This window comes from Labrus mixtus, chromosome 22 (assembly GCF_963584025.1).
Source record: "Labrus mixtus chromosome 22, fLabMix1.1, whole genome shotgun sequence".
NCBI lineage: Eukaryota > Metazoa > Chordata > Actinopteri > Labriformes > Labridae > Labrus > Labrus mixtus.
In genome coordinates, this window is record NC_083633.1 from 16,549,799 (window position 1) to 16,562,631 (window position 12,833).

The following is a 12,833-nucleotide window of genomic DNA, read 5'->3' on the forward strand; positions in this document are numbered from 1 at the left end:
TCTACTTTAGTGTGATCTCTGGTCACCAAAATTTCAGCAAAAGAAATTAAGTGACAAAAAAGAAAAGACATGAGTCATGTTGTTGTTGTTGTTGTTGACAGCCCAGCTGTTCATGTCTTTGACATTGACTCACCTCTCTGATAGCTGTGCAGAACTCGCTCTGAAGCACCTTCTTCAGAGACTGCAGCTTGTGACCTGGCACGTCACCCGACTCCTGCAGCTTCTCCAGCAGCTCGATCGCCCTGGCAACATCTGGCAGAGAGAGGGAGAGAGAAAATGGGTGTGAGAGTACTCACGCCAAGAGGACAGTGTCGGGGAAAAAAATGCCCCGCTCAATTACATTAACAGCACCGCTACGAGGAAAGGCACCGGAGCAAATCAATGGGCGGGATAATGGAAATAGACTTAGTCAAGGCCAGCTGGGGCGAGAAAGACAGAATAGCGGTCCCATCCATGGATCGTTTGCTTTGCCCTGGCTCTTGCATAGGGATAAAAAGCAGAGAGAATAAGTCAAGCACTGATTTGTTCAAACGTCACGTAAGAGGAGGCACCGGCAGGCATTACAAAGCATTTACATTAAACCGAAAAGCCTTAAGTTTCCAAGCTGTGACTCTGGGGTCTACTGAGCTCTCCGCCTATAATTAGCCTGAGCTGAATGAGTTGGGCTGATTAATTTCTTGCCCTCTGAAGCTGGCAGGCCAAATACAGATAATGGAAGCAGAGGGAAGTTATTTGGTACTCAATCACTCGACTTGGACTACTAGGTCAATAACATGTTTTATTCAGCCTGTGTGTCCAGAGACATGTGACCACACATAGCAAGTACAGTTGGTGCAGCTTTACAGCAGCTTGGTTTTAGCACTGAACATATTTTTCATCACATTGGGGCTGAGACGCAAGCTCCAACCATATACAGTATAAAAGCCAACCATAACATCATCCATGGTTTTCTGAACTGCTGTTTGGAAACCTTGATTTTGGCCATCACCGTCTTTTTTTTTTTAAAAGCCAGAAGCGACAACATATGGATGTCAAAGTGCATATGAATTGCCTTGTGTGTTCCAGGTTGCCTTGGTAGCTAAATGTCAATAACTTGGTAGCAATGCCCAAAGCATATCATGAAGTAATGTCCCTCGACCAAATTTGAAAATCCGGCTGTCATGACTCAAAACTAGTGATTGAAACCGTGAACTCCATGGAAATATGTTTTCTGAGGTTAATAAATCAGCTGAGAATTAGCTTCATTTTCACATAGACTTCTTTTGCAATCAAATGTCATCTTGTAACAAGTGCAGTCGCCCCCTGGTGGCTGTTGAAAATGATGCAAACTCGCTGCACTTCCAAATTAACTTCACTTAAACAAAAAAAACCAAGAGGCTACATCCACTTCTTTTAGTATTTGCTTCAAATACATATATTCCGGTTTAGTATATCCTACATTAGCAAGATATTTTATTCAAGCTCCATTCTATAAATTATGTGGTTGTTCATTGTTTGTGCATTGCTTTTCCAAATGCCCATACTTTGTTTGTCCTACAGCTTAGCTGCTGGATTAGATTCACATCACTGCACATCACAGCGGTAGTGTTTGCTTCGATGGTGTCCACAGCTCTAGCCGGGCACAGTTGCTGACCAAGAGTTGATCAATATAGATCTGGCAAACACACACACACACATTGTCGACATTCCTGTGCTTCTGTATTGCATCAGCCACAAAAGCCTCTGCATCATATGTTTGCAGAAATACAAGACTCTTCTGTCAGCAATCAACTTAGACAATCAATTGTTTTGGTCACTAATCGAGCCGAAAGGCCTAAAAATACAGGCTTGACCCTTGGCATGAGACACTGGCAAACGAATCAGATGATGAGAGTTGGTTGCAACCCTAAGTGATGTTGACCTGATTGGCTTTATGTCCACAATCATCGCAATCAAGAGTCATCAAAACAAGCACACAAAATGACCAATCAGTTTTTCCACACTGTCATCTCACTGCCAGGCTGGACCACAGCGATACACAGCGATAAGCACAAACTATGTGTAGAGGAAGGACACACACACACACACACACACACACACACACACACACCCCGAAACAGAATTCTGGGAATACAGAGTAAAGCAGACTGCAGGCAGGCAGGCAAGCTTTTACTCTTTGCAGACCTGTGGGAGACATGAAAAGAGGTAATCTCCGGCGCTGCCTGTGTGAATACTTTGCAAGGCTTTAAAAAAGGAAACCTGAAACACCCTAAGATCTTAGCCCTTTATTGTACTTCACCTTTATACTACATGCGTTTCTTCACAGAAATCCAATGCCTGCTTCTATTTCAAGCACTCTGTAATAAAGCACCGAGGATTTTATCGATCCGCTCCAAATTGCACATTCAGTTCCCATCGAGACCAGTTATGGCCCGCGGGAACTAGTCCAGGGAGAGTTGTAGTGGCAGATGGGAGCTGGCAATGGGGCGAGTCATCAGGATAGTGCTTATCAGCCATTAATCAAATACTAGTCTCATGTCAAGACGGTCACAGGTTTGTGTGAATAAAATCTAACACAATGTTGACTATCAATGCCATGGCTAATTATTGCACATATTTTCTGCTTGTAGTCGATTACCATCTTTCCAACCCCTTAGTCCTCATTGCATTGCCACCAGTTCCCTTCACCTGATCCCAACACCTGCTCATCATCCCTCAAATGACCTGTCGCTGTACTACCAGCCTCTTTGTTACTGTTGCTACAAACAATGAAGCTCTCTCTATTTCCACAAGTAATAATGGAGTTAGCCACAGTCTGTAATTCCATTCAAACTTAATGTAGCTCTGGGATATTTATGCCTATAATAAGCAAATGTAATGCTATCTCAGGAAACATTCTGATGTTGTTTTCATGTAAACTTCCTCAAATTTAGTAAAGAGTAGGACAGAGCAGCTAATGTTAGCTTAAACTCTGATAGCATCCAATAATGGCTCCCACATAGGGAATGCTAGCAATTTTGATTCCCCATTGGATTTAGATGCAAAGCTAGATTACTACGGCTAAGCTAGTTAGCTGTTTTTACAGTTTAGCATTACAGGGAACACACTGCTTAATCTTTTATTTATACTTCATGCGTTTATGGTTTAAGGATACAATAAAGGACAACACCTGTCCAATTATATATTGCACTTGATGTGTAGATTGTCTCTTGAGCTGTATTAAACAATGAGTTGTGTTTGCTTCTGTTTGCCCTTTCTGACCCCTCGCTGCCTTTTCTGGACTCTCTGCTCACTTGTGTATTCTTCAGACATTTTTTTTTATTCCTCATTTGCTACTGACCTTTCCCTTCATCAACAATGGAGGAAACTTTAAATTAATTCACCTGCTTATGTCAGCCTTGCATTACAGAGGTCATGCCAGAGCATAAACACAGTTTGCGTGTTGCTTGTTTGTCCACTTTTCATTATCTACCTCCACTTCACACACAAAACATTGAGGCCAAAAGAATTTTAGTTTGACTTCTCTATCATCAAAAGGTGACACACACAAAAAAATAACAGCAATTTCCTCCTCTCCAAAACAGTGCCCCAGTTACACAACACTCATTCATCAGCAGATTGAAAACTGTTCCCAGTGACGTCTGAGGAACTGAGAGTTCAGTTTCAAAGATGAATTCTGGCTAAACAAACCACGTTTGACCCCATTTACCTAAACATTACAAACACTTGCTCTTTAATAGCTTGTAATGAGCTGGTACACTTCCAAGCAGTAAGGTCATCTGTCTATGTGGTTTATGAGCATTTCTTTCTCATTAAACTGAGGTCAAAGGTATCAAGAAAAAAAACGATCCCTCTCTCTCCCTGACTCTGTACGACTTCACATGCTCATTAGCTCCATTTTCTTCTCCCACCTCAATGACTTTGACTTGGCGTTTGGATCTTAACTTCAAAGATTGATCTTGCAGACATTTTCAGTGGTGCTTTCATCACACTGATGAGAAAACGATTTCTGTCCATTTCCTGATATTATCTTTCTAACTTGAATCAGGGTTATTTTAAGTTTCTGAAGTGTTGCGTCAAACGGCAAAGCTGCAGATTGATTTAATGTTTTAATGTAACCTTCACAGGCAGCTTTTACAAAAACTGCAGTACAGTAATCATCTTGATACATGTCATGTACCTTGCAGTTTATCCCAATGTAAGAGCCGGTCCATTTAAAGCAGGACTGACCGATATGGGATTGTTTGGGGCGATACCGATATCAATATTAGGGAGGGAGAAAAACGATATATCGGCCCATATCTCAGTTATCAAGATAAATGGTGAAGACAAGATGGTCACTCAACTGGAGAGTAACCGCACATATACATGCATCACCGCTTAACCCTCTGGAGAGTGATAATGCTTGTTGTAATCCAAATAGCGCCCTCTGCTGGTGAAAGAGAACCGCTAGTGTAATACAATGATACTCAAATGAAATGATATTTGACTGGTGAATAAATCTAGTAATATCAACGCCTATCTAAGATAAAAGTAGACAATACCGATATTCACTTGATGTGCTAATATCGGCTGATATTATCGGCTGGCTGATAAATCGGTCGGGCTCTAATTTAAAGTCTAAATCTTTCAAACATGGCAGTTTGGTCATTGGCTCTAAGCATCAAAATATGAAGCTGTAGGTACCAGCGCAGAGTCCTTTTCCCCTGTAGTAATTTTTCAAATTAGCCATCGAGGATTACCATGCAAAGATTTTTTTTTTTCACCCAATTGTTCGTCATCAATCACAGTCTGACTTGTTAATTTGTCCGTTTACAGAGATAAATGTTAAGCTTAATTGTCCTCAGATTGAGTACAGGCTGATGTGTGCTACCATTTTTGCTGACCTGTTTCTTTCCAGCATAAAGCCAGTGCCAACAAATACAAGTGAACAACACTACTTGTACTACTGTTTGAAACTACAATGCTTTCAACACCGAAAATCTAGGTCTCTATTACAGATTGTGTAGTCATGTGCAACTCCATTACTAACCTGACTGCATTATGTTTAGACAAAGACTCAAAATGTACCCAGACAGTCATATTTTGAAGTCACAGACTAATCAATCAATCCGTCAAACTTTATTTATACAGCAACTTTCAGACAAATTCACTTGTACTTAAGAGTGCTTTAAAGGCAAGTGAGCAGACAAGTGATTGACAGATAGGATAACCTGCTATATTTAAGGAGTTTGGAGAATAAGCATGGTAAATCAGCAAAGATACACACACACGACCTAGAGACAACGTTAACTGCAGGTGACCACAGTAGAATGAGTTGTATAATAAATGGTAATCAAATAGTTCTGAGGTTCAAACTGTGAGGCTCAGAGGAAATGAAACGTCTGCTGGCTCTGTATTGCTCTGCAAATTCTCCCTTTACTGCTTTTCAGCGATATCTAATCTCACACAGCAAATATGTCTGTGAAGATTTTCTGCCTCGTTGTCACGCCGTTTCTCATCCGCAGAGGCGATACTGTTGTGTGAAAATGTGTAAACAAATCAAGGTAAGGTTCCATGAAAACGGCTATAACTGCAGGCACATGGCTGCCGGATTATTTCTCGTGCTGGAAAAAATATTACCTCCCGTGTTGTTTCTGTCTTCAGTTTGACCCTCAAAACTCGAAATGAACCGCACAGATTAAAGCGGGGGGGGGGGGGGGGGGGGGGGGGAAATAATGTCCCATGAGTGCAGAGCTCTCCAAAAGTGGGACATCAGATGAGCTGTGTGACTGATCACGGGAGTGTAAAAAGAAAACCCAGGAGAGGAGGCACTGAAGGATGATTGTGTTCCTTGACAAAGCAGCGTAAATGTCTGCGGAGGAATCACAGCCACGTCACATTTACAGGAAATGAAGCCTGAATCACTTCAGCAGCAAAAAGTGACATATTTCATTAAAACACTACCTTGAAACAGGAGGGCGGGGGGGGGGGGGGGGGGGGGGATATTCCAGAGCGCCTGGATGACCCTCTGATAACACTGACGTAACCATGGTGATGCTCCACACTCATCCCATGTTGCAGCTCCAGTCGAGCAAAGAGGCTGACAGAACAAATGGAGCAGGGATGAAGATAACACCACATGTGTGCTCGCCACCCACATGGAGCGCCTGTTATATGCACGGTCTATGAATAACTTCAGCCGGAGGGGGAAGTGAAATGTGATCCCACACATGACTAGCAGTCTCTGTATTAACAACATACATGAGCAAGTCTTGATTTGACACTTCAACAATATGTCATGAATAATACATAAACCGCCTCCAAAGCCGTGCAGTACCATTCACTTCCATCCAACAACCATTGTATTAAAGGTGTAATATGTAGAATTTCACACTAAAATATCTAAATTAATTGGAAATTGACTAACCTATGTTATATATATTTTTTGTTAATTGCTTACATTACCTTAACATTTATAAAGCCAGATGGCTCTGGGTTAGAATAACTGGAGAGCTCTCTTTAAAGCCTCTTTACTTTTTCATTGATTGAAACAATAACAGAGATGTAATTTGGTATCAGAAAGATCAGATATTGAAAATGTTGACTATCTTAGTTTAAACTGAACAGGAATTTGTATGTCCAATTATGGGAAAAACATGTAAGCAAACAGTTGCATCTTGACACATGAAGCACAGCAACATTACAAATATTTAAGACACTTTTCAGCCATTTAGCCACTCTACTGTAAGTCTCCACCAAGCAGAGGGAAACCAATGGGTTTTTATCCATTTAACTTTTGTTTTCATCTGCCAGCTACTATTCCTCATATCATTCCAGGGCCTTGCTTTTCACTCTCTTCCCTGCATGCTGTCATCACCTGACCTCCACCCCCCGCCCGATTCAACAGCTGTCCCAAAATACTCTCATCAATCCCTCATTCTATATCGCTCGCTAGAAAAGCTAGATCATTGCAAACCTCTCTCAAAGCATTCCAGCCCTCTTGTCCCTGCCCGTCTGTATCTTTTTCTGCCTTTTCTGCCCTTTTCCCTTGCATACCCTTTTAGCTTCTCTCCTTCACCCGCTCTGTTTCTCTGAGTTTGATTTTTTTTTCCTTTTGGTTCTTTTTATCTGTCTGGCTGAGCTGCAACATGAGTAAAATATTTCTGCCACCTCGAGACTTCTTCGTAATCCTGTTTTTTTTACTGAACACACAGTGGAGGGAAATCAGCCTTGAGCGCTTTTTTTTTTTTTTTTTTCGCACTGCTTTGACTCTTTCTCAACCTACAGACCCACTGTTCTGTGCTCAGGGGGATTCAGCGAGTCCAGATGTGCGCAACATCTGTGCAAGTCCCAATGAAAAAAAATATACACACAACCTCCATGTCTGCCAAATTTAGCTTATCTCTGAAGCACAAACACTCGTAGCAATTAGGTCATTCTCACTGTGTAGTTTCCTGGTTATTCTCACATAAAGAAAATAAAGTTAGCTGATGTTTTTGTTCATGAATGAGGACTTTTTTAAAAAACAGTGAAAATAAAAGGTTTTACCATCATTACCAGCCAGAAAATCGTATAAATAACGGAGAAATTGCATTTTGCAAAAGACAATCATGAGCTGTAATTAGAGCATCTTTGAGGAGTTGTAGCAGCAGTCAAGCTAACCTTAATGTACACTCCATCATGTTGCAGTTACAGTGTAGTGCGCCGCTCTCGCATTAACCAGAGTGATGAGACGAGCAGCGATCCTGTCAGCCATTCATTTCCCTGTGCTTTACTTAGGTTGAGGGCATCCTCATTAGTGACGATGATTAAATTAGCAAAGTTTAATGCAGTTTTTTTTAATTACGCTACTGTCATGACTTCATTAATACTTTCTTCAAGCAAAGTTTGCATTGAGTTTTCATGGAGGAATACCAATATTTACAGAGGTCCATTACTGAGATGTTGTCTGTGTAGGCTCTCGGTCATCCAGGTCATGGTAAATCAAAGCGTGTTCCAAAGGCAACTAGATTTAAAATCTGATGTTAAATGTAGAAACACAGTTCAATGTTAAACATGGGTAAAGAAGATTTCACTGCCAGCTCTGCCCTCCACTTTTATGCTCTCATGCTTTAAGCTCAATGCTAACTGGTGCTTCAAATGTACTTAAAATACTAAATGTGCAGTCTCTGAAGAGGCTGACACATTTTCAAAGAAGCTTGATTACAACATCTTGAATGAACGTTAGGTGAGCAAGAGGTTAGTTTGAACTGTGTCTGAATGACACATCTGAGAGGTTTTTTATGACTGTCGATCACTGACTGTATATGAATATGGACAACGCATCTCAGTCTCCTTTAGTTTCACAAAAGTGATGCCAAAGTATCCCCGGAGAGGCGCTGACATATTGTGCTAGTGACGTAATTTGGAACCATAACATGCAGAAGGGAGGTGGCTGGTGGAACTGCAAAATCAATACCACGCTCCTTCAGCTAGCAAACCTTTAACTCACGGATAAAACGTCAAACATCCCTCAGGTCAGAACGATCCACAGCAGAACTAATGGCATTAGTTGATGGTTGGGGAATGGTAGTTGAAAACAGCTCATTTGCATTTAAAGCTACAGACACAGAAACAGCCTGTTCTGAGCAGGGCTGAAATAGAGGGGTGTATAGACATGATCAAATACAGGATCAGAGTGGATTTTTAAAAAGAAACTTCACAGACATGTTTTGGGGACCTCTGAGACTTATTGAAAGTTGTTGAAAAGGAGGATAGTATGTGACCTTTAAAAAATTTGACATCTTGTAATCAACTTTTCTTTCTCCACTTACAGAGGTATAAAGACACCACCTCAAAATCCAGTTACAGGAAATGTGTTTTGACTATGGGGCCTCTTATATCGCTTTTCTTCTCAGAGAAAACAATTCTCCCTTGGCTGTTAAAGATATCTACCTACATGCATCAAATGCAACAAGTTACCTCATCTTCCCCTTCTCTCTGGAGCCAATGCCTTTTATTTATTACCGTCTAGGTTTAAAATAGACAAAATAACAGAATTAGGACAAGTTGGTACAGCAAAACATAATTCCTGGAAGGTACTGGGAAATCAAAGGTGGATTATAACGGTGTAAAAGCTTCCACTGGAGGATTATGCCTTTAAAAAACATGCATTTGTAGATGTGAATGACATCGTCTCTGTGGCAACATGCTGTGTAAACTCATATCCCTGAGCTCTCCGAAACATCAGGCAGTGACTAAAAAAGGTCATCCTCATCATTCGCTGATTAGAGAAAAGGCACAGAGCTGAACAAAGCAACAGGGACACGTAATGAAGGCTTCAACGCACGACAAAAGCTGCACAACATTGTTGATGGGATGTGTTGGGCCGCTGGGCAGTGCTCCAGTTTTCTGGGATAATTAGTCCATTTATAATAGTGGCAGAACTGAGTGTAATTCATTTTCTGTGCTTAGAGGTGTCATTTTTTAACAAAACTGCAGCCATGTAAATAAATACAGCAGAGACTCTTCAAAACCAGGCGGTCGTGATTACATCTCATAAACCTGGTGATCCCGTTTTTCAAATTCTGACTCTGGTAATTGATGTAAATGTCACTTTCAACATCAGCGGATTACACAAAAATGCGTCGCTGACCTTTCTTTGACTCCACTCCCTACAGATGTTTACACCATTTCTTTCCTCCCAATAATAAGTACCAATACCTAGAATTGGCCAATATAGAGGATAGCTTGCTAATGCCAGTACTCATATAGGTATTGGAATCAGTATTTGGATGAATTTGGTATTGTATGGTTTGGTACAACATCTTTAATCTGCATGCATGTCAGCGTAAAAAGTCCTTAAAAAAAAAAAGGCCTTGCCATCTGCTGCCACCACTTTGACCGGGGCGTCCTTGGCAACTCTGCCTGCAAAAGCAAACCATAATAATGCTTAAAATCACTTCGAATGTGTAAAATGGGATGACATGGCTTCACCAAACAAGTCCATTCTCCATGAGAATTAGCTCTAATTTGCCCTACAGCGACGATCCCCTTGAAGCAAACAACAAATAAATCACTCCTTGACGGCTAATGGCTCTTACAACAGCCTGTGGTGAAAGCAGAGAGTGAAAACAGTGCACTTGTTTTATTCTTCATCGCCTCTAAATACTGGACGTTGTCCCTCAGTGACAATTACTCTCTAAGAACCGTTTTTTTTCCTGTGTTTAAAGTGGGTGAGTTTAGACATAACCAGCTATGAGTGACGTCAGCCTGTCAGCAGCCCTCTAATCCTTCAAATCTCTGAGTGACTGAGAGCATGTGATGGGAATAAGGTTGGGCCTCGAATCACTGAACCGGCCATGATCTCTCTGAGGGAAAACAAGGACTGGGGGCAGTGCGGCGCTTCTGCAATTCCCTTCAGTCTACTAAAAAAGGACGGTTTATACTGTACAGAAAGTGTTAACAAACCCAACCAAACGCCCTTAAATGGGTTCAAATAGTTGCTACTTTCAAGAGCCTTTTAATATCCTCAGGCAAAGAAATCCAATACAGAAACAAACTAGACAAAAATCTAATGCAGCTACAGGTAACTATCTGTGAAAGGTGCACAACCCACTTTCACCAAAGTTAAAACCTATCGCTCCTTCACGCACTCCCAGTAGTGTGCTATCTCTCACTCTCTCACCCTCCGGATGCAAAAGGTTTGTAGCTGTGTTTTAAAAGTACCAAAGGTCAATCTGGGAAAATGAGGAAGTCACTTTCTAAACTGGAACTACAGCGGATGTAGTGAACCAAAGACTGATGCTACCAGCAGTAAGTGTTTAGGAGCACAGGTCTCTTTGAGTCCAAAAACTGTCTACAGATGCAAAACTATTCTGAGATGTGACATCAACTGCTTACACATTCAATCTGCTGTAGAGTCAAATCTCTTTCCTGGATTTTTTATTTCCTATCAAATTGATTGTTTGATCCAGACTAACAGGTTGGTCTTGGGGTTTCTTTTTTTTTTCGACAGCAGCGACAAGTTTGCAGCCCAGGTCGCCAAATCCCAATGCTTTGTCATTATTCGCGACTTAAACATGTGCACCAAGTTGCAGGTTTCTAGTGTTTGGTTGGGTTTAGGCATGAAAACTACATAGTTAAGTGAGTTAAAAACACAGAATAGGTTAAAATGAAAACTCAACATTGAATTTTGGTTTCACATATGACTCCATCCTGGTTTCACATATGACTCCATCCCTGGTCTCTTGGGTGAAAGTTAACAAGCTTAATCTGTAAATCATTCCCTGTCTTCTGCCTCAAAGCTAAATCAATTGGTAAACACCACAGACTGTATATGGACGTAGTCCCACTGACGTCACCCATTGAATTCTGAAGTGGACTTTTGAAGTCCCTCGTTGGCGGTCGCCATATTGGAAATGCTGTCTCAAACCAACTTTCAGTCAACCTCGTGTCAGTCACAGAGCTAGAGCTGAGGCGGGCCTTAAGCCTGCCTGCCAATCAGATCAGCCATGCCCCTTATGATAAATAACTTGTCTCCCTCATAATCTTTATAACTAATGTTATTCTTCAGCAGTATTTTGTGCTAAATCGTAATTGACAAATGTGATCGTGCACGCACACAAAACAATGTGCAGAGTAATGGACTGTGACAAAATACCTGCTGCACACCATTGTGTTCTTTAGCATGAGGCGGCAGGTGCACGCAGGCAATTGCATTTAGATGAATTCAGTTGTGCATCTTTTTTTAGTATTTGGATTAGTTGACGGTTGTTACAGCTTGGAGTTATTGCACCCTACAATCTCTATTTAAAAAGCCGCTCATACAGTAACTGGTGTCACTCATTTCCTGCAAGTTTCTGACAAAATTCTTCGAGCAACAGCAACTAGGACACACCCGCATCGACCTCTGCTCTCACTATCTCGTATCAAAAAGGTTTTCCTCTCTGGGACTTGCCTATTTGCCGGTTAAATGCCAGCTCTACAGAGAATACAGAAAGGTTTTTTTTTTTATAAATCATTCAGCAAAGGCTCAAAACCATTGTTCCTGATCAGATGTTGGAGCTTTCTTATCACAGTCATTTCCTCCGACAATAACAGGAAGGCCAGTGATGTACGCTCCTTTCATCCTGCTGTGACCCGACAAGCCAAGTGGGAGCCCTGAAAATGAACATCTCTCTTTTTTTTTTTTTGCACGCTGCGTGCGTTGGACACCTGAAGAAATTGTGGTAGCCAAAGCTTAAACTCCCAACATGAGACGAGACAACCTTTTCATTAGCAATTAGAGTGTTTTCTCGAAAGCCAAAACCAGAACCTGTAATGTTGCTTCTCTCTCTCTCTCTCTCTCTCTCTCTCTCTCTCTCTCTCTCTCTCTCTCTCTCTCCAACAGCTCCTGTGTAAGACTATCATTATAGCTGCTCATGCCTTTACAGCTGCAAGCCGCTGACTGGTCCCATTCATGCCCCAGCATGTGAATATAGATCTTCCCCCGCCCCCATCTGAGGTCACATCTGAATCCCTGCCCTGCAAATGACTAAGATCAGATGAGGCTGAATACTGACATTTTACCAAGATGGAAGACATTTCCCTTAACTCCGCTGTTTAAAAGCCTGTTTATCAGTTCAGCTAAACCCCTCTTTTCATAATCCATATGAGTGAGTGGTGGGCTGGAAAAGCGTGGGTTGAATTGTTTATCTGTTTTTTCCTGCTGCAATCTTCACCTCATTTCATTAACGCTGCATGCTATAGCACTTCTGCACCCGGCAGCTTGTTTTATCAGTGAAGCTTGAATGCCCACAATCTTTATCAGAGAACAAATTGCAATTGAGCACACAGAACAAAAAAAAACTAATTCCTCATTTAGCAGAAAATGATCAATTCCCGGCTAATTG

General features: G+C 41.4%; 1 protein-coding gene across 2 annotated transcripts in view; it reads right to left on the reverse strand.

Annotated features, from left to right (window-relative positions):
• Positions 1–12,833, reverse strand: part of lin7a (lin-7 homolog A (C. elegans)) — a 32,935-nt gene that overhangs the window by 18,855 nt on the left and 1,247 nt on the right. For both annotated transcript variants that reach the window (XM_061029522.1, XM_061029523.1), the window contains exon 2: positions 134–252. In XM_061029522.1, the coding sequence (XP_060885505.1) occupies positions 134–252 (119 nt within the window). The remainder of the gene's footprint in view (positions 1–133; positions 253–12,833) is intronic.